This window comes from Garra rufa, chromosome 2, assembly GCF_049309525.1.
Source record: "Garra rufa chromosome 2, GarRuf1.0, whole genome shotgun sequence".
Lineage (NCBI taxonomy): Eukaryota > Metazoa > Chordata > Actinopteri > Cypriniformes > Cyprinidae > Garra > Garra rufa.
Genome location: NC_133362.1, coordinates 7,671,190 through 7,697,591, shown reverse-complemented (window position 1 = coordinate 7,697,591; position 26,402 = coordinate 7,671,190). Strand labels below are relative to the sequence as shown.

At 33.5% G+C, this 26,402-nt stretch overlaps 1 protein-coding gene across 1 annotated transcript in view; it reads left to right on the top strand.

Annotated features, from left to right (window-relative positions):
• Positions 1-26,402, top strand: part of anapc1 (anaphase promoting complex subunit 1) — a 108,433-nt gene that overhangs the window by 6,180 nt on the left and 75,851 nt on the right. Inside the window, exons 7-16 of the mRNA XM_073834566.1 lie at positions 125-198; positions 1,594-1,736; positions 3,586-3,809; positions 5,403-5,612; positions 5,717-5,812; positions 5,911-6,001; positions 11,523-11,588; positions 13,868-14,005; positions 16,671-16,811; positions 21,780-21,840. Of these exons, the coding sequence (XP_073690667.1) occupies positions 125-198; positions 1,594-1,736; positions 3,586-3,809; positions 5,403-5,612; positions 5,717-5,812; positions 5,911-6,001; positions 11,523-11,588; positions 13,868-14,005; positions 16,671-16,811; positions 21,780-21,840 (1,244 nt within the window). The remainder of the gene's footprint in view (positions 1-124; positions 199-1,593; positions 1,737-3,585; positions 3,810-5,402; positions 5,613-5,716; positions 5,813-5,910; positions 6,002-11,522; positions 11,589-13,867; positions 14,006-16,670; positions 16,812-21,779; positions 21,841-26,402) is intronic.

Genomic DNA, 26,402 nt, shown 5'->3' with positions numbered 1-26,402 from the left:
TTTATTTATTTATCCTACATTAATGTTTAAAATGTTAATACTGTCACTGTTTGCATTTGACAGCTGTAAACAAATGCTTGTGTAATGTGAATATGGTTGTGAATTATTTGAATCTTGTTATTAGGGAACCTCTCCCGATTCTGTTCAGCATGCTGCATCCCTTAGATGAAATCGCTCCTGTTGTTTGTAAGTCCACCGGTAAGACTTGATAATTATTGACATTATCAGTTTGATTTTGCATTATTATTATTTTGAATTGGCTTTTATTTTTGCATTATTTATTTTTATTATTATTATTTTTTATGTTTTTGTTTAGCTTTTATTATTTATTTTAGTTTTAGTGATTTTAGTACTTCAACTAAAACTTATTTTATTTCAGTTAGTTGCCAATACAACATTTGTAATTTTCTTACACATTAAATGTAAGTAAAGTGTCTACTTTAGAGGTTTCAAATATGTTTTTGGAAATTAAAATGTCAAAATTTAATTGGAATAATGTTACATTGTTGTTTAGTGTAACACAAAATTAACATTCAAACAGCATGCTTATTCTGACTTGTGCATATTAAAATATATAAAGGGATAAGAGAGTATAATACATTTTATTGTGTTTTAAATGAGTAAAAATTCTTTCTGACAAATGGGCAAAACATAGGATAATGGCAAATTTGAAAAATGTAGAATTACAACTAATTAGTATTTGGGGTGAAAGTAATTCGCCTTTTAAAATGTCATAAATAGATTTTTGTTGTAAATATGCCTGACAAGACTGTTACACTGAATGACATTTTAGTGGGTGTCTTCTTTAAATGAGAGAAAAATGTATGAGACTTATTTTTTGCTCAGAAAAACAAAAACAAAATGAAATTAAACAGAAAACTTTTAAATATTTTTTTGAAAAACAACATCAATTTGAAGCACTTTTACACTTTTACAACTCAAACCCATTTAATATTTATGATGACGTTTTCTTAAGTTAACGTTTATTGAACAAATGTTGACTCCTTATGTCTAAAATGGAGAGACAATGGTGAAATTTGCCACCCAGAAATATTTTTTACAGTGGCCGTGAAACTATATTTAGTATGTATATTTATATTCTTGCATATGCGTGACAGTGCAGGTCATTGTGTCGTTTGCAGCATTAAATTCAAGATGAGTCAGTCTCTGTGAAACTGCATCTCTTATAAAAACACGACAACCCATTGTGATTTTTATTCCTCACATTTTGCTTTGGTGGCTCAATGTGAGAAATATTTCATAATGTGTCACGACATATAAAACGTCATAAATAAACCATGGTCCCAGATAAACAGATGTTTACTTTAGTAGAAGGTCTGTATGTTTTTGATTTGATTCGCTCATATTGCTTGCGTCAGTAGGAGTCAGACTGACGTTCGTGCAATTCAATTTAAACCATGTATTATTTCCTAATAAAGCTATTGGCCAACCTATTTGCTCAACAAAACCACACATTTGACACATAGAAAATGTTAGTTAGGGGCTTATTTAAAACCATTTATTAACTCTTAAATAATGACACGGATGTATATGTCATATATACTCTCTTGTTGTTTCCTCTCATTTGTTCAGGTCTGTTTGAGTCCCGTCTCCAGTATGTTTCAGACAGCGCTCTGAGAGTGGTGTTCACCTGCCATGAACCCTCCATTATCATGACATACGACACACAGCAGTGCACTCACACTGTCTGGTCCCTACGCAAAGTCACACCTGAGGTATGGTTGCTTCACACAGTGATTATAAAAAGCATACCTTATGTTATCATGTTTTTGTTTTAATGGTTACAAAAAGATATTATTTGAAATCAGATTTAAAGGAACACTCCACTTTTTTTGGAAATAGACTCATTCTCCTACTCCCCCCGAGTTAATAAGTTGAGTTTTACCGTTTTGAAATCCATTCAGCCGTTTTCCTGTTCTGGCGATATCACTTTTAGCATAGCTTAGCATAAATCATTGAATCCTATTAGACCAATAGCATTGCGTTCAAAAATGACCAACGAGTTAAAACTTGACTCTTCTGTAGTTATATCGTGTACTAATACCGGCAGAAAATGTAAAGCTGCGATTTTCTAGGCCGATAAGATTAGGAACTACACTCCCATTCCGGCGTAATAGTGAAGGAAGTTTGCTGCCGTAACATGGCCGAAGCAGGCGGAGTAATATCATGCAGCACCTGAAGTTAGTTCCCAGCTAGGTAACCAGTGTTGCCAGATTGGGCTTCTTTTGATCGGCTTGGACCGGAGAATAATGCATTGGGCGGGTAGACAAAATTTGGGCTGCTTTAAAAAAATAAAAGCCGCCCAATCAGCTGCTTTTTTCTTCGCTTTTATCATTAGTGATTGCTATTTTAATACCTTCGAGCTCAAAGTATCACAGTAATATAATGTGTAGTGCAGTCATCAACTCATTTTTGCTTAACGCAACCCTTACTGGTTTAGTTTAACAGAGACCTGTCAATCAATTTACGTCTTTAACGTTAGTGAGATGTGATGTCTTGTGAGTGACGGAGTTTTAGCCCTATAACGGGCAAGATTTTGAATATGCTGCTTATTCATTTATTCATTTTAAGTAATTGCGATGGCAAAGTGGCCTAAATATAAGTTACACGATAAAAAGTCTAAGTGGATTACACGTGGTGAGAGATGAATAGAAGACTTCTAAATATAATTGTAACTGAAATAAGAAAACGTGGGTGTGTGCATGAACGTAAATGCCAGCTACATTACATTTGTTTCTCATCACTTTATTGTGCACTTTTTGCACAGAAATTAGCATATTTTTACTGTGGACGTTGAAAATGATGCATGTGTTTTTCCAAGGGTCATCGGTTAATTTCCACTTTGAAAAGAAGACATTTTACGCATGTTTTCGGACTTTTTTGATCCATATTCCTGTGAAATTGATTTATCTTTATTTATTTTGTCATTATTCTTCTTTTTAAGAGATAAAAATGGTCCTTATCAACCTTGACATGGCAATAAAATTATCATTATTTTGGCAGTTAAAATTTGGGCTGGTTTTTGTTGAAGTGGGCGGGTTTTGGTGAGCTTTTGGGCTGGAAATCGTCAACCCGATCTGGCAACACTGTAGGTAACTTCCAACGAGGAATGCTCCCTGTGCATGCAGTTGGTCACGTTGTGCTACGATGTGCTGGGTGATATTACTCAGCCTGCTGCATCCATATTACGGCAGTAAACTACCTTGACTATTACGCCGGAATGGGAGTGTAGTTCCTAATCTTATCGGCCTAGAAAATCGCAGCTTTACATTTTCCGCCGGTGTTAGTACACGATATAACTCCAGAAGAGTCAAGTTTTAAATAGGACAAATATCGAAACTGGTTGGTAATTTTTGAACGTGATGCTATTGGTCTAATAGGATTCAAAGATCTATGCTAAGCTATGCTAAAAGTGATATCGCCAGAACAGGAGAACGGCTGAATGGATTTCAAAACGGTAAAACTCAACTTGTTAACTCGGGGGGAGTTGGAGAATGAGCACTCCTGATCGGAGCACTCCTAATTCTAAGCCTCTAGTTTAGAATGTTGCTGTGCATTTTTCAGGAGCAGACCACTGTATTAAAGTGTCCAGACCAGCCTGCGTCGGTTCACACTCCCAATGCGGCCCCCAGCTTTCTCAGCACCCACCTGAGAAATGTGACCCGGCTGGACTCACCCGCCTCACCCTTACACTGCCCTGCCCTGCATAATCAGAGCCGTATCCCTGCCTCTCCTGGCCTGCATTCACGGGTGCACTCACCCAGCATTTCAAACATGGCTGCTCTCAGGTATGTCCATGCTGGAGGTTATTGGATATGTTTGGAAAAACATACACTATTCATGCTTTTTTTTTCTGCAGTGTGTATATTGTACAAACTACAAAGTATGGAAAATTTCTATAGGCAGTAGAACTTATAAATGAAAAGTAAATACTCTACCGTTCGAAATGCTTGGGTCAATAAGATTAGTTTTTTTTTTTTTTGATAGACAGTATTTTTTCCCAGCAAGGACCAATTAAATTTATCAGCAGTGTCAGTAAAGATATTTAAAATATTCTATTTCAAATAAATGCTGTACTTTTTAACTATTTATCAAAGAATTCTGAAAAAGATCCACAAAAATGTAACTATTTTGAACATTGATTATAGTAATAGTAATTTCTTGAGCAGCAAATCAGCATATTAAAATGATTTCTAAAGGGTCATGTGACACTGAAGACTGGAGTAATGTTGCTGAAAATTTTGCTTTCATCACAGGAATAAATTCTATTTTAAAATAAATTTAAATAATATATTTATTTTAAATTCTAATAATATTTTTGCTGCATTTTTGATTGAATAAATGCAGATTATTGTGATTTTGTAAGATTTGTAAATACTAAATTTGTGACTTGCAATGTAAAAAAAATATACACTACCAGTCAAAGGTTGCCTTTATTTGATCCAAAGTACAGCAAAACAGTAATTTTTATTTAAAATAACTGTTTTCTATTTGAATATATTTTAAAATGTAATTTACTCTTGTGATCAAAGCTAAATTCAGTATCATTACTACAGTCTTCAGTGTCACATGATCCTTTAAAAAAAAAAAAAAATATATATATATATATATATATATTCTAACATGCTGGTTTGCTGTTCAAGAAACATTTTTATTATTATTATCAATATTTTAAACATTCAGTACATTTTTCAGGATTCTTTGATGAATAGAATGATCCAAAGATTAGCATCTATCTTAAATAAAAAGCTTTCGTAAAAGTATACACTTTACCATTCAAAAGCTTGGAGTCAGTATAATTTTTTTTGGGCAAGAAATTATAGAAATTAATACCTTTATTTAGCAAGGATGCTTTAAATTTATGCTTTAAATATAAAGACATATATAAAGTTACAAAAGATTTCTAATTCAGACAAATGCTCTTCTTCTGAACTTTCTATTCATCAAAGAAACCTGAAAAAATTCTACTCAGCTGTTTTCAACATCATCATAATAATTATAAATGTTTTTTTCTTGAGCAGCAAATCAGAATATTAGAATGATTTCTGAAGGATCATGTGACTGGAGTAATGATAAAAATTCAGCTTTGATCACAGGAAAAAATTACATTTAAAAATATTCAAGTAGACAACAGTTTTTTAAAATAGTAAAAATATTTCAGAATTTTACTGTTTTTTTCCCCCTGTGTTTTGGATCAAATAAATGCAGACTTGGTGGGCAGAAGAGACTTCTTTAAAAAAAAAAAAAAAAAAAAAAGAAAAAAAAACTTAGTGTTCAAAAACTTTTGACTGGTTGTGTAAATTCCTATAAAAAGTTAATAGAAAAAATACACATTTTCTAAATGTGCTCTTTGTTTTTGTTTTTATTTTTTGATGACTAAGTCGGGCTCACTCTCCTGGCATTGCCGCGCCCTCTTTCTCCGGAGCTCAGCGCTTCAACATGTCATGCCACACGCCATCCCCGCGTGGCCACAGCATCCTGGCTTCACCCAACAGCACCCTGAATGAGACGGCCCTCCTGCCAGAGATGGAGCCCATATTACCAGACCTCTGTATTGAGCAGCTGTGGACAGAAACCAGCGCTATCTCCAGGTACACTGAGCCTCACGACTTTTGATTTTTCTGTGCTTATAAGTCAAGAGCATGAAGTTACTGTTGATGTTTGTCCTGAAATCAGTTTTGTTTGTGTTGCACAGGGAGAAAGGCTGCCAGGCCTCTAAAATCTTCATCACCTCTGACCTGTGTGAGAACAGGTACCTGTGCTTCCTGGTTGAGTCCCACCAGCAGCTCAGGTGAATGTGTGGCTTATTTTTTTTTTGTTTGAATTCTACATTAATAGGATGGATCCATTTGATTTCTTAGTATTTAACTGCACCTGGTTTGCTTGCAGGTGTGTAAAATTTCTGGAGAGCAATGAAACTTCTCAACTAATATTTGCATCAGTGACTGTTATCACCGCAAAAGATGCTGCTCCTCTTGGGGTGAGTTTTTGAATTAGTCAGATATTTGATACATATTTGATATAAGAATGAAATGACAAAATTTGGTTGAAATAATGTTACATTGTCATTCAGTGTAACACAATATTTATGTAAAAAAACCAACATGCTTATTCTGACTTGCACATATGAAAATATATAAAAGAATAAGGGAGCATATTAAATTGTATTGGCTTTTAAATAAGTAAAAGCTAGGATAGTGGAAAATTTTAAAAATGAAGAATTAAAACTAATTAATATTTTGGGTGTAAGTAATTTGCATTTTAATATGTCATACATTTTTGTTGTAAATATGCTTGACAAGACTTACACTGAATGACATTTTAGTGGGTGTCTTCTGTAAATTTAAATAAAAAAAAAATAATAATAATAATTTAAAGCAGTATTACACTTATTGTTTTTATGCTTAAACCCTTTTTCGTCTTTGACCCAAATATATATTTTTATTTAATTAATTTATTTTAGATTTGATATATTTTATTATTATTAAGCCCGGCTCACACTATAGGAGTTTTAGCCCGATTTTTCCCTCCCGAGAATCGGAGCAAAAATCTTGTCGAGCACCTCGATCGGCCCCGAAGTTCGGCGCAGATTATCTGGTAATGTGAGGCATTCAAAGATCGAATCTTGCACCTCCCGAACTGCTAGCACACAGATCAGGGCTGTCCCGATTTATATCAAACATGTTTGATATTTAAGATTTTAAATCGGGATGATGACGGCTAAGTGCTTAAATCAATAGCCTACTTTCATAACAGCCAATGCGCGACCGCAAAACAGCTGCTGTACGGGTCTGCTGGATAGTGGAGATGGAGGAAACTGCTTTTTCAGTTTTTGTACTAACTGTCTGTCTGTCTGTATAATGTGTCGAAAATGTACCACAAATTTAAGGAGAAAGAGGAGCTCTGCTGAGGTGAAATCGTATCAGTTTTGAATAGGGCTGTGACGGTGGCAGATTTTTACCAAGTGGCGCGGTGTTTTATAAATATAAATTAGAACGCGTGTGTGTGTATATAGGCCTATATATAAATAAAATACATATGTATATAATTTTGAAACACAAAATAAATGAGGCTCAAACATTATTAACAAACGTGCGTGTTTATTTTAGCACTTCAATCAGTGAACAAGCAGCCAAAAAATGCAAAAATAAATCAAAGAAATAATATATTTTAAATAAGAAAGTAGCCTAAATAACAATAGGCTATTAAACAAACATTTGTTGCAAAAATGTCCGACGTCTCATCTGGCCCGAGTCCGACTCGAACCTTTTTTCTCATTCTCTTCCCCATTACACAGCTGCTGTTTTTAATAGCAAAGTGATTACATTTATTTTAGTTTCTTTAGTTTATTAAGTTAATTTAGAGATATTTTTGGAACACTTTTTGTTTGTTAAATTCAAGTTTTTGTTTTTTTTAAAGTAACGACCAATTGCGACCAGCGGCAGACAGATCAATTTACCTTCTCAAGTCATCATGATTAAAATTAAAATCCATAGATATAAAAAAAAAAAAAACGTATCAAAAGCATATCACAATATGTGACCCTGGACCACAAAACTTAAGTCTTAAGTCGCTGGGGTATATTTGTAGCAATAGCCAAAAATACATTGTATGGGTCAAAATTATTGATTTTTCTTTTATGCCAAAAATCATTAGGAAATTAAATAAAGATCATGTTCCATGAAGATATTTTGTAAAATTCCTACTATAAATATATCAAAATGTAATTTTTGATTAGTAATATTCATTGTTAAGAACTTAATTTGGACAACTTTAAAGGTGATTTCTCAGTATTTTGATTTTTTTTTTACACCCTCAGATTCCAGATTTTCAAATAGATGTATCGCGGCCAAATATTGTCCTATCCTAACAAACCATACATCAATAGAAAGCTTATTTATCGAGTTTTCATATGATGTATACATCTCAGTTTTGTAAAATTTAACCTTATGACTGGTTTTGTGGTCCAGGGTCACATATTAGTTTAATCGTTCAACCTAAATAAATGTGCGCTATTAGGCACATATCCAATCGTTTGTGCGGAGAGTGAAAGCTGGAGCTGGCTTTGCCGGACATGGAGGCGTCAGTGCGATGTGAAACTTCATTTTTGCTCATAAAGGTATAAGTAATATATCATCCGGAATTGTAAAGGGTCTACCTTAGTTTGTATAACAAACAGTATTAACAAAACATGCTTTTAAAGAAAACAAACAGGATACGCTTTCTGATGTCTTGGTGTTAAACAGGAGGGCTTCACAATAATTAACTGAAACCCGGGTAATTGCGTCACAGACACGATTATCTATAGAAAACTTTAAATTATTACTTCACTATTGTAAAACGAAATAATTAAATTCGAAAACAGAACTCTTCCATTAGCTATAGGCCTAATCCATAAAGATGCATAGGCATTAAAGGCGCGTCCAATGAGCAGATGGCGAGTCAGGATCGTCAACTTCATCTTTGAGACACTGACTCAGAAAATACTAGTAATATCAATAACAATAAATATCAATATCAGATTTTGCCCGATACATTCATGGTAATTACTTTTGCTGGGCCTTTGCGGCCAGGTGCATTTGAACGCGGAACTCTTCCAGCTGGTCTCTGCTGATGGCAGGCCATTAAACACCGCCATGGCAGAAATGACGATCGGCGGAGAGAGAACACGAGAGGTTCTCCCGGCATGATAATCCTAATAATATCTTATAGTGTGTGATGCACCACAAATTTCAAATCTTGTAGTGTATGCATGTTTTGTCACGTTGGGAAAGAGGAGATCTGGGTCCAAATGCAGGAAAGTATATATTTAATGTAACAATAAATAAACAAACAAAACAAAAGGCCAACACGGCACAACACGACTAGAATCAAAGATCAAAATAAACAGAACTGAAACACAATCTAGAGCAGGATCAAAACACAGAGAAACACACACGAAGACAATGCAGCCAGAATGAGGAGTGAGAGATGAGCAGCTTTAAAGTCTGTATAATAGTGAACAGGTGTGAGTTGAGACGAGTGTTACGATCACAAGACAGGTGTATACGATCAGGGAAGTGCAGTGCAAGGGAAGGGGAAACAGCGACCTCAGGTGGCTGAGGGAAACCCACAGCCCAGAGTCATGACATGATTAAGATTTCAGGTAAGATAATCTGCAAAGATTCTCCTTATGTGTGCGCTGCAACCGGATTTCATAATCGGTTAGGATTTTAAAACTCCTGTAGTGTGAGCCGGGCTTTAGTTTACTAGCTGTTATATGACTCCCCTGCTTCTATTGCACATTTGATGGCATTTCTATAAGTACGTAAATTTGAATACCAAAATGTGATTGAAATTTAAACTGCAGTATCTCAAATAATTGCAATTAGATAAAATAACCATGATCAGATGATTAATCAATGAATGACCGGGACAGACGCATACATTGAACTCAAAAGTGGAGGCTGAGTGAGGGGGTTCGTAAATAGTGCTTGTACTTAAATTGGACAAATTTAAATAGAATTTCAGATCGGGAATCAGTTTGATTCAGATTGGGACCACCAAGTGGGTTTATAAATCATTTCGCGGATAAATGATTCATGATTCGCCCTTCGAGTCTTGAATTGAAATTACGGTTCGCGAATCATTATTCAGACCATTCAGAATCATTTAATTGAGATCAGCATTTCGGAGCGTGTCTGTAAATCATTTGATTCAGATCGGGAGTTCGGAGCATGTATCACGAATCATTTGATTTAGATCGGAACTTCAGAGTGGGTGCATGAATCATTTTGCGAATGAATGATTCGTGATTGTCGCTCCTGATGTGAAATGATAATTCACGAATGAATCATTTTGCGGATGAATGATTCACGATTGTTGCTCCGAGTCCTGATCTGAAATGAGGGGTTGCGGATTACTATTTAGATCGGAACTTCGTACTGCGAATCATTTGATTTAGATCGGAACTTTGGAGCTGGTTTGCAAATCTTTTGCTTCAGATTGGAACTTCGTTGTGGGTTCGTGAATCATTTAATTCATTTCAGGACTTTGGAGCATGTATCCTAAATCATTTGTTTCAGATAAAGATTTCAGAATGGTTTCATTAATGTTTTTTCATTTATTTAACAGTAGAAAACATTAAGCCGTTAAGGCAGTAGCCTAGATTATTAGCCTTGGTTTTACTATAGTAAAAGTCTAGTAACCGTGTTTTATTTTGTATAATCACAGCTTAACTACAAATACCATACTTAAACTATGGTTAGTGTAGAAAAAACATTGTTAATTTGTGGTTACCATGGTTAAACTATATGAATCTTGTGTTTTTAATCCGATCTCACTTACAAAATGATATCGGATGAGCATTAATATATCTGATCAAAATGTCTGTGTGGTTCATTGGCAAACAAGTAAACTACATTGTCATCAGAAGTGACAGAAACAGCAACTTCAATGTCTGACTTAATAATTTTGTCCGTAAGCTTTTTGTGAAATTTGGAGTAATTTATTAGTCTGTTTGCTTGTTTGACCTCTTCATATTTAAGGAGAGTGCTATAGTTTTCAAAGTTGGCCATTGCTTATGATTTCTAAGGGGGTGGGGAATTTAGTAAAGACACTATGACATGTCCCTACCAATATCTAGACACTACCAAATTGGCCCTGCTATTATGTCCCCACCAATGCCAAAATTAAACCTACGGCCTTGCTTTTATTGTATATGATTGTATATATTTATACATTTATATCACACCTGTTGGTGCCAGGACAATGGTCCATTTTAAATACTATATGCTTTATTTCTCTTTCTCTTTGTGCGCAAGTTGACATTATTGCATACTTTGCATGTTCACTTTATTTTTGCCATTTTATAAGTGTATTTTTATTTACCCATTTATCCTTTTTTGGAATTTGAAAGACAAGACATTGTTTGATAAGTGAGATCTCTGATTGAAGTCTTTGAAAATCAAAAAAAGGTTGTGCTTAAAGTCCTCATTTTACAGTATCTGTAAGAACCCTGTCTAAAAGTAAAGTCCAGTTTATGTCATTGGTGAGACATTATTTTACCAAAAGATTCAAATTTTTTATTACAAGGTCAAAACATGTTACAATAAAAAAAAAAAAACGCATTGATGTATCATTCACAATATAATGAATAATACGCATTTGAAATTTTCATTTCATTCTGATCTTATAGTTTTGTAATACACTCTTCTGCTATTATAGGGCATAATTCATCTATACTATTTGGAAGTTAAGTTGACTGCATGTTAACTAATTGCCAAACACTATCTAATAAATGATCAAACCAATGGAAAATAGGTTGCAAATGATGTTTCCGTGAGTCACATTTCATATCCGTTGTGATCAGATCTTGCCGCTTCCAATAAGGAATCACAATAAGGAATTCGCAGTTTTAATAATCATGACGCTTGTAAATCATCAGCAATAAGTGTCATCCTCTTTTCCTCCACAGTCGTCATCCAGACCTAAATTTCACGATGTCTTTATTTCTTCCTAAGGACATTCATACCATGCTGGTGCTTGAGGCCAATGGAAGTCTGGTCTTGTACACAGGAGTCACACGGGTGAGGCTTGATTTCATCTGCGTTTTTCACCTCTGAAATGACATTATTAGTGCCTGAATCATTTTTCCACTTTGGGCTCCGTCTGACTATGCTGTAATAGGCAGTGCGTCTGCCATGCATAGTTCTCTTTTATTAAAAAAAGCCAAAGGCATCTGCGCATTACAATTTGCACTCAAAGCCTGGTGTTGAGTCTAATACATCATCTCATTCCATCATGTTCCCCACCAATCACTAGAGATTTGAAAATTGGTTCCAGGTGAGTCACTCATATCTGGATGAGAGACTGTCATTAGTGCTGAAGAGAATGCAGGGATTCTTTACAGACGCACAGGCGTATCTGTTTAGACTGTTAGATTCATATAATTTATTAATGTCATAAGATGGTACTTACAGATGTATGCAAGATTGATGTATAAAAGCCCCTTTCCCTGCAGCACAGATGATGCTGTGTGTTTCAGATGTGGATGACTCACCTCCAACCAATTTTCTAGGTCTAGTTCTCTAGGGATTGGTTGAAAATATGATTGATCAAGGTGACCTATCCCAGAGAATACAAAGGCTGCATCCCAATGCTATCCAATATTATTCCTCTTATATTGTATGTTATTTGTCATATGTAATATAAAAATGGTCTTTCCCAATTTTCCACTTCTTAGCTGACAAATAAAATAAATAAATAGTGTATATGACCAAATCTGCATATGTGTGTATATTATATTATAATTACATCATTATAATATATTACATATATTGTTATTAGAAATAATGTGATGCTAATGCTACTATTAATTACTATTATACTGTTATAAAATTGTGTATATAATCAATTGTATAAAAATACTAACAATAATAGCAATTGTAAAAATTATTTTTGCTATTATTATTATTAGTGGTAAAATTATGCATACATTATTGTATTTAAATGTGTGTATATACATTAATATATATTTAATACTAGTAATAATGATGTTTTAATTACTGTTATATTTTATATAAAATATAATATTAGTAAAAATAATAAAAGTAATTATTTATTTATTATTACTATTATTATTATTAGTAGTTATTGTAAAAATGTTAAATGTGTAAGTATTTATATAAGATAGATGATAATATATATATTTAATATTTTAGGTATATTGCAAGGAAATAACTTCACATATTTTTGTTGTTATACATTAATGCATACCTTAAATAAAATTCATAGAAACCTAAAAAAAAGAAGCTAAAATATAGACTAATTAAAAATTAAGTACCTCCTCACTGACCCTTGTTGTAGGAGAACACAAATTGGACTTTTTAATTCTTTTAGTCTTACTGTTAAAAAACTTCTGACTGCTAGTGTAAGATTTTTAATGTTTTTTTTAAAGAAATCTCACCAAGCCTGCATTTATTTGATCCAAAATACAGCAAAAGCTGTAATATTGTGAAATATTTGTACTGTTTTATAAAACTGCTTTCTATTTGAATATATTTTAAAATTTAGTTTATTCCTGTGATCAAATCTGAATTTTCAGCATCATTACTCCAGTCTTCAGTGTCACATGATTCTTCAGAATCTTTCTAATATGTTGATTTGTTGTTCAAGAAACGGTTTTAATGATTATTATAGCAATTATTTAGCAGGGATGCTTTAAATTGATCAAAAGTGATGATAAAGACATTTATGATGTTACAAAAGACTTCTGTTTCAGATAAATGCTGTTCTTCTGAACTTTCTATTCATCAAAGAAACATGAAAAAAATCTACTCAGCTGTTTTCAACAATAATAATAATGATGATAATAATAATAAATGTTTTGTGAAATTAGAATATTAGAATGATTTCTGAAGGATCATGTGACTGGAGTAATGATGAATTCAGGAAAGATGGAGTAATAAAAAAATCAGCTTAAAAATCACAGGAGTAAATTACATTTTAAAACATATTTAAATAAGTAACAGTAATGTAATTTACTCCTGTTTTTGCTCTACTTTGGATCAAATAAATGCATTCTTGATGAGCAGAAGAGACTTCTTTAAAAACATTTAAAATCTTACCGTTCAAAAAAATTGTGACTGGTAGTGTATTCTGGATCCTATTTGGGTTTAGTGTCTTTAAGTGAATGCTAATACACTATCAGTGTAGTATCAAGAGACACTTATCTTGTAGTAGCCTGTCCCTTTACATAAAAACAGAATTATTTTTCTCATCACCTACAAAGTAATTCAGCCTTAAGCCTTTGGTAACACAAAACCATTATGTTTTGTGCTAATAATCATGACTGTTTTCCTTCCAGGTCAGCAAAGTATTTGTCCCCGGCCTTTTGTCTCCTACCTTCAGCGTGCAAAACCACCAGCCGCAGTTAAGCACCCCTCTGGAGAACATCAGCACCCCCGCCAGGGCCACAGTTCAGCATATGAGCCGACTGGAGGAGGTACTATAATGTGCTTAAAGTGGGATTGTGTGTGTTTTATTGTAGCCGATTAGTGAAACGCTAATTGAGTCATATATGTAAGACAAGACAACATTCTTCAAGAGGACTCTCGATATTGTGTCCTAATGCTAATGGCCATCCGCTTTGTTCCTAGAAATGGATCGATATCAGTATTAAATCACAGTAATACGGCCAGCTCTGTTATTTTTCTTCTTAGACGACAAAAACAACTTGGCTCTCGGCTGGTTTGATAATCTAATTTGGTGAAACGGAGATCAAGTGGTCTATATGATTGATAGTATGCTTAATAAATTATTAGCCGTACCCCGTGTGTGTATTTATGGATGTTGTGTTAGAAGAGAAGTGCTTTTTAGAGCCACCATTTCACATGAAGTATTGCACTATTGATAAAAGCTTCTCTCGTCCCTACAAATGTCCCCTAAACCACAAACAGCATTTTATTCACTACATAACTACATTAAGGGTGGATGATGTACTTGTGTGGACAAACACATTTCAATTACAGTTTGTTCTGTTTTTATGATTGTAATTTGTTACCTATAACAGCTAAGAGACACAAATATATTTTTTTATAATATTTTTGAGCTTTCCATGCCTTTTTGGCCAGAGGAGAACTGGTTCCCTGACTCTTTTTTCCCCCATTTTTGTCACCTGAAGAAGTTTGGGTTCTCTGTTGCCTCTGGCTTGCTTAGTTTAAAAGACACTTAAAGGAATAGTTCACCCCCCCTCCCCAAAAATGGCCTTTTTATGCTCCTAACTTAACAATTTAGGAGTACAGTCTGAGTTTCAGAAGCACTTTTTAATCAATAATCCAAAAATCTGATCAAAAATTTGCCTTCCCATTACAATTTGATATTTGAATCCATTAAGTGATTTACAGGAGAATTTTGTTTTTACCTTTGTAATTGCATTTTTCTAACTATAGTAAAAATTTGTCACATTTTTAAATAAAATAAATTATATTTAAGCTTTTTAATTTCTAATTAAAACAACGGATTAAGAATAAGTTACTAGTCAAATGAAAACAGTATTAACAAAATTTATTTATACTACAGAGGTGGCTTAGAAGGACACAAAAGTGGCTTGTAGGCGTATTTCCATGTTTAATGAGGCTCAGCGGTGGCATAAGTGCAGTCAAATTCATAAATTAATGTTAAGATTATTGTTTTAAATATTACATTTTGATTTCAGAAATATTAAATGATTTTAATAACTGAAAAGATACTTTAAAAATAAAACTAATTCTGCCAGTAGGTGGCGGCAATTCACTGATTTAATTACTGAATCATATCATTCATTTGATTCGTTCGAACGGCTGATTCATTCTGGAATAAAGCAAGTGACTGTCTTTATGAATGGGAAATTTAATCATTTCACTAGATTAGTTTAAAAACGCACGTTCATTCATAAATGAAACAACGTTGTGTTTGAATGGAGATGCGCAGTGGCTCAGTTGTGACTTGTTTCAGACTATTTTTGACAACGAAATAGAGGAAAATCAGGCAGTAGTGTGTTATAATCAGACAATTCACTTAATATTAACTTCTTGTTTATTTAACTGTTGTATTAATTCAATTTGTCATTTGCAAACTCCCTCAATAATCACTAAAACCTGTCTCTCATCTTAGTTCATCGCAATCTCACAAAGTTCCATTATAATCAACAAAGCTCTCTGAACTACACAATGAATCTCTTATTTACACTCTCTCTACACTTAGTTTATAAAAGGATTTGTGAGATATGTCTCTGATATATTACTTAATGTTGCAAAAACACAGAAACCTTTGAAGCTACCCTCAGCTTAAACACAAATGTGACCCTGGACCACAAAACCAGTCTTAAGTCGCTGGGGTATATTTGTAGCAATAGCCAAAAATACATTGTATGGGTCAAAATTTTAGATTTTTCTTTTATGCCAAAAATCATTAGGAAATTAAGTAAAGATTATGTTTCATTAAGATTTCTTGTAAAATTCCTACTGTAAATATATAAAAATGTAATTTTTGATTAGTAATATGCATTGTTAAGAACCTAATTTGGACAACTTTAAAGGTGTTTTTCTCAGTATTTTGATTTTTTTTGCACCCTCAGATTCCAGATTTTCAAATAGATGTATCTCGGCCAAATATTGTCCTATCCTAACACACCATACATCAATAGAAAGCTTATATATTGAGCTTTCATATGTTGTATACATCTCAGTTTTGTAAAATTTAACCTTATTACTGGTTTTGTGGTCCAGGGTCACAAATATGCTGATCGGGTCAGTCGCACATAGTGCTCCTAAATATTTTTTTCATAGTCGCATTCAGTAGTTGCACTGTAGAGCCCTGCATCCAGTATGTAGATGAGTTTATTTCTTCATCAGAACAGATTTGAAGACATTTAGCATTACATCACTTGCTCACCAATGGATCCTTTGCAGTGAATGGGTGCAGTCAGAATGAGAGTCCAAACAGCTGATTAAAAACATCACAATAATCCAAAACTGACTATTTTGATAGGAAAATTAATCCTAAAAGCTATAGTTTTAGAAGGTTTTGGAGTTAACATCCCTAAACTTTGAGCATGAAACACCTTGCATGACTGTTTAATGGTATTATGTTTCTGTGTTTTAACACTATACCTCGTCTCCCGCTGTCAGGTTGGCATGCCCTCTCCTGTGTTGGAGGTGCGCAGCTCGACGCAGCATCACGAGTCATCCTGGCTGGAAGACTCTCCGTTTCAGCAAGCCGCACCTCACATCCACACCCTCCGAGACCCAGTCAGCAACAGAGTCACGCTGGTCAGTGCTGCTCTTCACCTCTAACCACCTCTTAGCATACAGTTCATTCATGTTCCAGTGTCATGTTGATGCTTTATCAGTGAATAAAACCAGACATTTAAGGGATAGTTCACCCAAAAATTTAAATTCTGTCTATAATTACTTCTCGTAAGACCTTCATTCATCTTCGAAATACAAATTAAAATATTTTTGACGAAATTCGTTTGCTCTCTGAACCTGCATACTATACTATCAGTGTTGTTTTTGACAACCATCTTAGATTTAGTCTTAGTCTTAGTCTTTTGGACTAAAATGCTTATTAGTTTTAGTCCAATTTTAGTCGACGAAAAGTCAAAAAGGTTTTAGTCTAGTTTTAGTCAAAAAAGGGGGGAAAGTAGTCTTTTAACAAATTAATGTAGGTCAGTAAGTATTTTGCTGTTGGGTAGTGTCACTTATAAGTTGTGAAAATAGCAGATCTATAGTTCAACTCAATGTGAGCTTCCGGATCTATTTTCACCAATAATTACAATAATGAAGGAATGGTTTTAGACATAAAAGACATATATTTGAAATAATGTGCAAACTAGGGATGGCTCGATACCACAATTTTGACTTCGGTACGATACTAGGATCTAATACCTTGGTATCGATACCAAATCGATACCATAGGTAAAAAAAAAAGAAAAAAAAGGAAACAGGCAAATATAGGTGAATTGAAAACTCCATGAACAACTGTGCAAAGAAATTGTTACAAAAAAATAATAAAAACTACAATTTTGATTTTAGAAGAAACAAAACTGAAGAGATCTAATTAAAATAAAGTAATCTCTTAATATATGTGACCCTGGACCACAAAACCAGTCTTAAGGTGCTGGGGTATATTTGTAGCAATAGCCAAAAATACATTGTATGGGTCAAAATTATTGATTTTTTTTATTCCAAAAATCATTAGGAAATTAAGTAAAGATCATGTTCCATGAAGATTTTTTTGTAAAATTCCTACTATAAATATATCAAAATGCATTTTTTATTAGTAATATGCATTGTTAAGAACTTAATTTGGAGAACTTTTAAGGTGATTTTCTCAGTATTTTCATTTTTTTTTTTTTGCACCCTCAGATTCCAGATTTCCAAATAGATGTATCTCGGCCAAATATTGTCCTATCCTAACAAACCATACATCAATAGAAAGCTTATTTATTCAGCTTTCATGTGATATATACACCTCAGTTTTGTAAAATGTAAGCTTATGACTGGTTTTGTGGTCCAGGGTCACATATTTTCAGTCTTTATCACAAAGAAAATGTGAATGCAACCAGAATGCAACAACAACAACAAAAAACCCAACAGAGTAGAGGATACAGGTTGGATTGTGATTTTGGGACTGAATAAAATGGGTTCACATATACATCTTTTCAGTCTTTATTTTTTTGCTAGCTCCTTTGACCGCTGCAGAGAGCGTTTCATCTGTGTGATCCATTGCCGTTTGTCTGTTATCACACTTGTCGGTTTTACGCCAGTTTGCGGAACACTGCCGCATAGTGGTGAAAATCGGAACAGCGGATGAAATACCGAACTGAGCAAACTTTTGATATTGTACCGTTTAAAAAAAATAAATACCGGTATTTTCACAGTACCGGTATACCGCACATCCCTAGTGCAAACTGCCGCCATCATGGTTAATCGTCTGTCTGTCTGAGTGACAACAATGTGACGTGTTGAGCGGGCGTAACCAAACAAGGATAGAATGTTAAAACGGCTTGCCATATTAGTATGGCAAATAGTATTTAATGCTAAAACGGCTTGCCATAGCGGCAGATACTTTTTCGGTTTTAATTGGCATGCACAATAAGCAGAAATGTCGTGCATTTTAAACGTCTGACGGACCACCCACTAACATTTTCGTCTATTCTCGTCTCGTCAACAAAAACTCACACACGTCTCGTCATGTTTTAGTCATCAACGAACCATTTTTATCTTGTCATCGTCTCGTTATCGTCATGAAAAAAGTTGCGTCAACAATGATTTCGTCATCGTCATCGTTGACGAAAACAACACTGTATACTTTATGGGGAAAAAACTGTAATGAATCTAATGAGCAATTTTATGTAATTATGCAGTAAATATTGTTAAATTTAATACTAATACTATTGAGTTTTGGAAGTGAAAAAGAACAAGTCCTCTACAATGAGAAAAAAATACAATTCACAGAATGTGTGACACTTCACATGTGATGGAGTTTCTTAGTTTTTTTCATAGTGTTTTTTTGTTACATCTTATGTTGTAATATGAATATTTATTGCATTATGTTGTGTTTGATTGCATGACATTTATCATGTAGCTTTACAAAACAAATGTTGGTACTTCAGTCGGTGGGTATATTAACTGATCATTATATATATATATGTATATGACCCTGGACCACAAAACCAGTCATAAGGTTAAATTTTACAAAACTGTATGTATGTATGTATGTAGATGTATACATCATATGAAAGTTCAATAAATAAGCTTTCTATTGATATATGGTTTGTTAGGATATGACAATATTTGGCCAAGATACATCTATTTGAAAATCTGGAATCTGAGGGTGCAAAAAAGTCTAAATACTGAGAAAATCACCTTTAAAGTTCTCCAAATTAAGTTCTTAACAATGCATATTACTAATCAAAAATTACATTTTGATATATTTATAGTAGGAATTTTACAAAAAATCTTCATGGAACATGATCTTTACTTAATTTCCTAATGATTTTTGGCATAAAAGAAAAATCAATAATTTTGACCCATACTATGTATTTTTGGCTATATATATATATATATATATCACAATTTTAAAGTGAAGTGCACACTTTGTTCAGGCAATCAGCTCATGATCCGGTGTTTTCCGTGCCTCAGAACGGCTCAGTTCACAGTGAATGCATTGAACTCGTTTATTGAATGTGCTGTCAGTTTAGCGCTCGTTTGGGAACACAACAGCAACCAGTTATGCTTATTTTCACGGCAGATAATTGCAACATTTCACTAGATTTGTAGTCTATTTGTAAGTCTGTTTTCACTGGAGCTGGAGTTTTCTGTCAAAATAAAAGCTCTACTGTCTTTTCCATCAAAATAAATGCTTAAAAGTGCAGTATGAATTGCTGACAGCAAGCGGTTTAAATGGGTACCATTACAAATAAAATATCTTCAGACTGACGCACCTAATGGCTGTTTACAGTCATTGGACGGAACGAAGATTCCCCCCAAAATTTCTTGTTTGTAAATTCATAAATGTATTTAAAACATTAATCTTGTAACATTATTTATGTATTATTTATTGCACTTGTAATTTTGCAGTGTAAATGATTTAATCTGCCTGGTGACAGCCCAATAGTATTTGCTGTTGAATTGTAATAATTTTAAATGAAAGGTGATGTATACATTTAAAAAAATTAAATAAAAAATAGGCCTTTATAAAAGTAAATAAAAAAATATGCTGATTTAAGTATGTAAAAGTTGAAAATATTGCTTATAAAATTTTTTTGTGTGGAATATTGTCTGCTGATATGGAAAGTTTGTAGTATATATTGTAGTAATAAATATCATTAATGACATTTTAGTTTTGAAATTGAGTTTTCTTTTTACATTAAACACCTTAAATATTACATATACTGTATTTATGTAATATAATGTGTATTTCCATTACAGGTTTAGGTCTTGCATTTTATTTAAGGTGGTATTAAAAATGTCTTAAATCTCACTTGTTCATATCAGTAGAAACCCTGGTGTAGAAATTAGAAGTATTGTAATTTCCCTGCTGAGGTGTAAAGCAAAAATAATATACCTTTGAAATATTCATTTTCATTTATTTTACAGTGCAATTGTTTTACAATATATATGGCTATTACTGTCATAGGAGTAACAATAATATAAAATTGTTGTTTTTGTGAATGCAGTTTAGACAGACAGTATATCACAACTAAAAAAAAAAAGTTGAGTCCTCAGTAAAGTTCAGGTACTTTTTTTAAATAGTTTTCTTAGGAACGTGTTGAAGCTCTTAATTTTGAACTCTCAAAGTGCATTAGATAGAAGAATTCAACTTCAAAATGTACAAAATGAAAATATTTTCCCAAGTTTTCATCCTTTATTTTTTAAATATGCGGAATTTTGATATCGTTACAATCCTACTGATAACAAATGAGGTGAACCATTTGTTCATTAAATATCTGTCAGTATATTTTGGCAGAATTAGTCTTTTGTAAATCAGCCAAATGGGCTTGGTTTTTCATCCAATGCCAGTAATCTCAAAAAGCCCACATATATTCGGATGAATCTAGCTGGTTCGCTTGATATATCACTGTCTGGACATAAATGTGGCAGCTGCTTTCTAAATGCATTTTCAAAATGTCAAACAGGGTCAAGATGCTTGCGTTTGTGTTTGTGCTGACCGCTGCTGCTAAAGGCAGGAGCTGGTAATTGCTTTTGTCGTACAGTGCCCGGCTGTAATTGAGGGCTGCCACAGTAACAGGACATGACCGACATGGTGTGGCGGCTCAGACGTTGTGCACCAGGAGCCCGTCGCTGTTTTGACAAGACTCAATAAGGTCTGGTCCCCCGCAGTCAGCCCCTCTGCGTTGTCATTTCCCACTGAACGACATGTCCTACCACAAGAAGAAATCCCCTCGCAGGCCTGTCAAAGCAATCTGCCGCTACCAACTTATGTGGGACGATATGCTTCTGAGAAAGGCTTTTAAAAATAGCCGGCGTCTAAGGTTTGTTTTCATCCAGGTCATTGTCGAATGCCTGCTGGAGTTTTGCCGCGTGCAATTGTTCTTTTGTTTTTGATTTATTTCTGCAAAGGGAACAACAAAAGCCTGGTTGCTTTTGACAGAATTCGACCAGATATAAATAGCAACGTGACGCCTGTTGGTTCGGACGCTTTTTGATGCGGTGGCGCTGCTAATTTAGTACGTGTTGCTAATATCCGCCTCTCACTTTTCTTTTGTTCAGGAATTGAGCTCCGGTTCCATGTTAAGAATCACCATTCCTGAGGTGGCCACTTCAGAGCTGGGTAAGAGAAAACACTCGCATAAATACAGTCCAAGCGTGTGATGCATCACATCCAATGCAGCACAAAGCTGAGTCACAAGCTGTTTGGGAGGAAAGCTGGTCAAAACACTCATTTTAAAACACCCCACGTCCTCCTGGTGTCTTTTTTCAGTTTTAATTTAGTGTTTTTGTCTTTTAATGAAAATATCCTCTATATGAAGTGACTATTTTGGTTTTGCTTGTTAGCATTTTTTTTATCTTAATGTTAATTTCAGTATTACTAATACATTTCGAATCAGTCAACCAATAAACAACATCAATGCATTTTAACCAACGAATAAACCAAAAAAAAAAAGCATCAAGTCAGTTAATATTAGTTATCGCACTGTGAGCTAATGTGAACTATCAATAAACAATCGTATTTATTTTAAATGACATTTAACGATGCTTCAAAAAAGATATCGCTCTTTCTCAGTTTATGTAAGCTAATGCATTATCTAATTAGTCATGCTTATTATGTAAAGTGTTATTATTTTATATGTCACATTCCTTCATTTTAAACTGATTATTTTTATTTTCTGTAAAACTTTTTTAGTGAATTATTGCACTAATTTTTTTTCTTGTCATATTTTCTTCAACAGTATTAAAGTAAGTGTTAAATTGAAATTTAAATGACATTTTTAATTTACATTTTTTTTTGCCTCACCCTCAGGCCATCCTTAATGAAGATTAGTTTGTTTTTTCATTAGAACAGATATGGAGATATTTAGCACTACATTACTTGCTCACCGCTGGACCATCTGCAGTGAATGGGTGCCGTCAGTATGAGCTGATAAAACCATCACAATAATCCACACACCACTCCAGTACCTCAATTTGTGTCTTGAGAATAGTAAGGAATTAAATCAAAATTGTATATTATAAACTCATTTTTTGTGCATAAGTATGAATATGAAAAGAAATGTACTAAAACATTTCTAGATTGAAACATGCATATAAAATGACATTTGGGACAGATAAAGTCAGAACTGTGTCTTGAAAACTAAATTCTGAGACAAAAAAATCAGTAAAAATATTTTATTTGTCATATTTCTTCATTTTAAACTATTATTGGTTATTATTTTCTAGAAAAATGTTTTAGTGAATTATTGCACTGTATTTTTTTTCTTGTCACATTTTCTTCAACAGTATAAAAAAAGTTTTATATTGAAATTCAAATGTAATTTTTGTAATAAAAAATAATTTGAATAAACAAATTAAAAAGTTCACCCCAAAATGAAAATTTGCCTCACACTCAGGCCATCCATGGTGTAGATGAGTTTGTTTTTTCATCAGAACAGATTTGGAGAAATGTAGCATTACATCACTTGCTCACCAATGGATATGAATGGGTGCCGTCAGAATGAGAGTCCAAACAGCTGATAAAACATCACAATAATCCACAAGTAATCCACACAACTCCAATCCATTAACGAGTGTCTTGCGAAGTGAAAAGCTGTTGTGTTTGTAAGAAACAAATCCATTTTTAAGGCTTTTTTAACTTTAAAACCATTGCTTTTACCAGTGAAAGTCCATCTCTTGTTGTCCTCTCACATCAAAATCTGTTTTGTTTTGAACTGTTTTTAAATGGAGCTTGATTTGTGCATATTTCTATTTTCCTGATTCAGACCAGATGACATTTTTCACTGGAGAAAGCAATATTATGGATAGAGGACTTGCATTTTATCCGAAAGCATAGTTTTGAAGTTAAAAACATCTTAATGATAGATTTGTTCCTTACAAACACACAGCTTTTGGCTTCACATGATGTTAATTGATGAACTGGAGTGGTGTGCATCACTTGTGGATCATCATGATGTTTTTATCAGCTGATTGGACTCTCATTCTGACGGCACCCATTCATATCCATTGGTGAGCAAGTGATGCTAAATTCCTCCAAAACTGTTCTGATTAAGAAACAAACTCATGTACATCTTGGATGGCCTGTGGGTGAGTACATTCTCAGCAAATTTTCAATTTTGGTTGACCTTTTGATTTAATTGTCGTCATGATGCACATTTTTCGACTCATCTTCGTTTTTAGTACAAAACCTTCGGTGATATTAACACTGCCGTTTTCCTGGCTGCGCTCCTGTGAGACCTATTAGCGCTGTTTTGTAGTTATTTTGTCGAACTCAGATCCAGATTTATTTGGCATAAATGATGTGCCCAAGGATCTGTCACTAATGAATGCAGTTATGCTTTACTGTGAAGTAAAACTGTGAGTCATTCCAGCCACTTTCTACATTTAGACATTTGACCTTTTCTAATGTGTTTGCCAGTAATATTCCAGGAAGTCTAGATGATACATGCTTTGGGTCTGTTCATATCATTACGGCTATTACTTTGGGTATTGATTTATACTATTTAAATTTTACAACCACCAAGAGCATGCTGGTCTCAGAACGATGTCTTTTGAACGGACAAACGCAGATTGCTTCCCAACTGTGTTGCAGATTTCCCTGTGGCGGGTTTTTTTAGTTTTAGTTTTCTTGGCCTTTCGTTTTGAACTGATTGCATGCGACATCTACCCATCCGGCATTCTTTGCAATTTTCTCAATTAATGCCAGCTTCCTTTTAATAAGTGCTTTAGTTTGAAAGTGGTGGGCTTTGTACCGCTAATAAAGTGGCATTTTATTCAGCTCCATCCTGACCTTTCTCTGTTTGTTTGCTAATTAAGCCTCAGGCAGAGTCATTGAGAGTGTGGTGGTGTGATGCTGAATGATAACAAATAAAATAAAAGAAGTGGAAAATGCCATTTTAGATATTCCTAATTCACGTTTAGTTGAACAAAAGATGCTTTTACTCATTTCTCTTGTATTGTACTCAATCCAGTCAAATGTAATACAGTTGCTGATATTTACACTGATTTTCCAAGAACTAGTGACCAAGCACGATAAATTCTTTTGTCCTTTATATTAATTTTAAATGGCCAAGCATATTCGCAACTTTAGCTGTACTACAGATTTTTGAAATTGCAAAGTAGCTCTGAGAAGCATCACTGGCCTCCAGGATATGACTTGTGTCTCTCCTCAACAATCTGCGCGATTGCATGAATAATTTAAATTATGTGGTGAGTTTTAGTACTTTGGAATAAGGGGTTTGTTTAAATTACTAACCCAAAGTCTTATATGCATGTCTTGGCAAAACACCACAACATTTTGTTCCTGTCTTTTCCTGTAATCACAACTTTATCGCACATTATGAGTTTCTTTTGCAATTTTTTTATTATATCACATTTCTGACTTTTTATTTTCAGAATTGCAAAGTTATGTCTTGCAATTCAGAGTTGATAAAACACCAATTCCTACTTAATCTCTAGCAATTCCCAGTATGCATCTTGCAATTCTGTCTTTTTTGACTGTAGTATATGATTTTATGTGTCAATATGAATACAAAATGGAATGTACCATAATTTTTTTTTAATTAAATGCATTTTGTGCTCCTTTGACCGATCCTTTCAGCCCTTTAAAGAGATATTTACTCAGAAGTTAGAATTGTGAGATGCAAACTGAAAATTACTAGAGATAAACTCACATTTTTAAGATAAAAAAATGTCTGAGTTGTAAGGTAATTACTTAAAATTGTGAGACAAAGTCAGAATTAGATATATTATAAACTCTTTTTTTTTATATATATATTTAAAAAAAAGTGCATAAGTATGAATTCAAAAAGAAATGTACCAAAACATTTCTTGATTGAAACATGCATTTTGTGATGCAGATATTGTGAGATAAAAACGGACAATTGGGACAGTTAGAGTCAGAATGTCTTAAAAAAAATCCCAATTCTTAAGAAAAAGATATTTTATGTATTGAGAAATTTTAATTAAAAAAGTGTGACATATAAACTTATAATAGTGAGGAAATTGTATTTTATAAACTTCAGTTGTGAGATGTAAACTTGGAATTGCAAGAAGTAAATTCAGAATTGTGAGTTTTTAACTTGACATTATGAGATGTTAACTTGAAATTATGAGATAACAACTGGCAATTGTAAGAAATAAAGTCAGAAGTGTGTAGAATAGTATATTGTAAACTGAGAATTGTCTGAATTGTGAGATTTTAAAACAAAATATAAATGCAAAATTGTGAAATGTAAACTCAGAATAGTAAGACATTAAATGAAAATTGTATATTATAAACTCTCAATGTGCATGCAGTATGAATACGAAAAGCATTTCTTAATTGAAACATGCATTTCGTGATACAGACATTGTGAGATAAAAACTGACAATTAGGACAGTTAGAGTGAGAATTGTCTTGAAAACTCACAATTCTGAGAAAAAAAAAAGTCTGTATTGAGATATTTTGGTTCAAAGTTGTGACATATGTGACCCTGGACCACAAAACCAGTCATAAGGTTAAATTTGACAAAACTGAGATTTATACATCATATGAAAGCTCAATAAATAAGCTTTCTATTGATATATGGTTTGGTAGGATAGGACAATATTTGACTGAGATAAAATTTGAAATCAGAAATCTGAGGATGCAAAAAAATCAAAAAGACTGAGAAAATCACCTTTAAAGTTGTCCAAATTAGG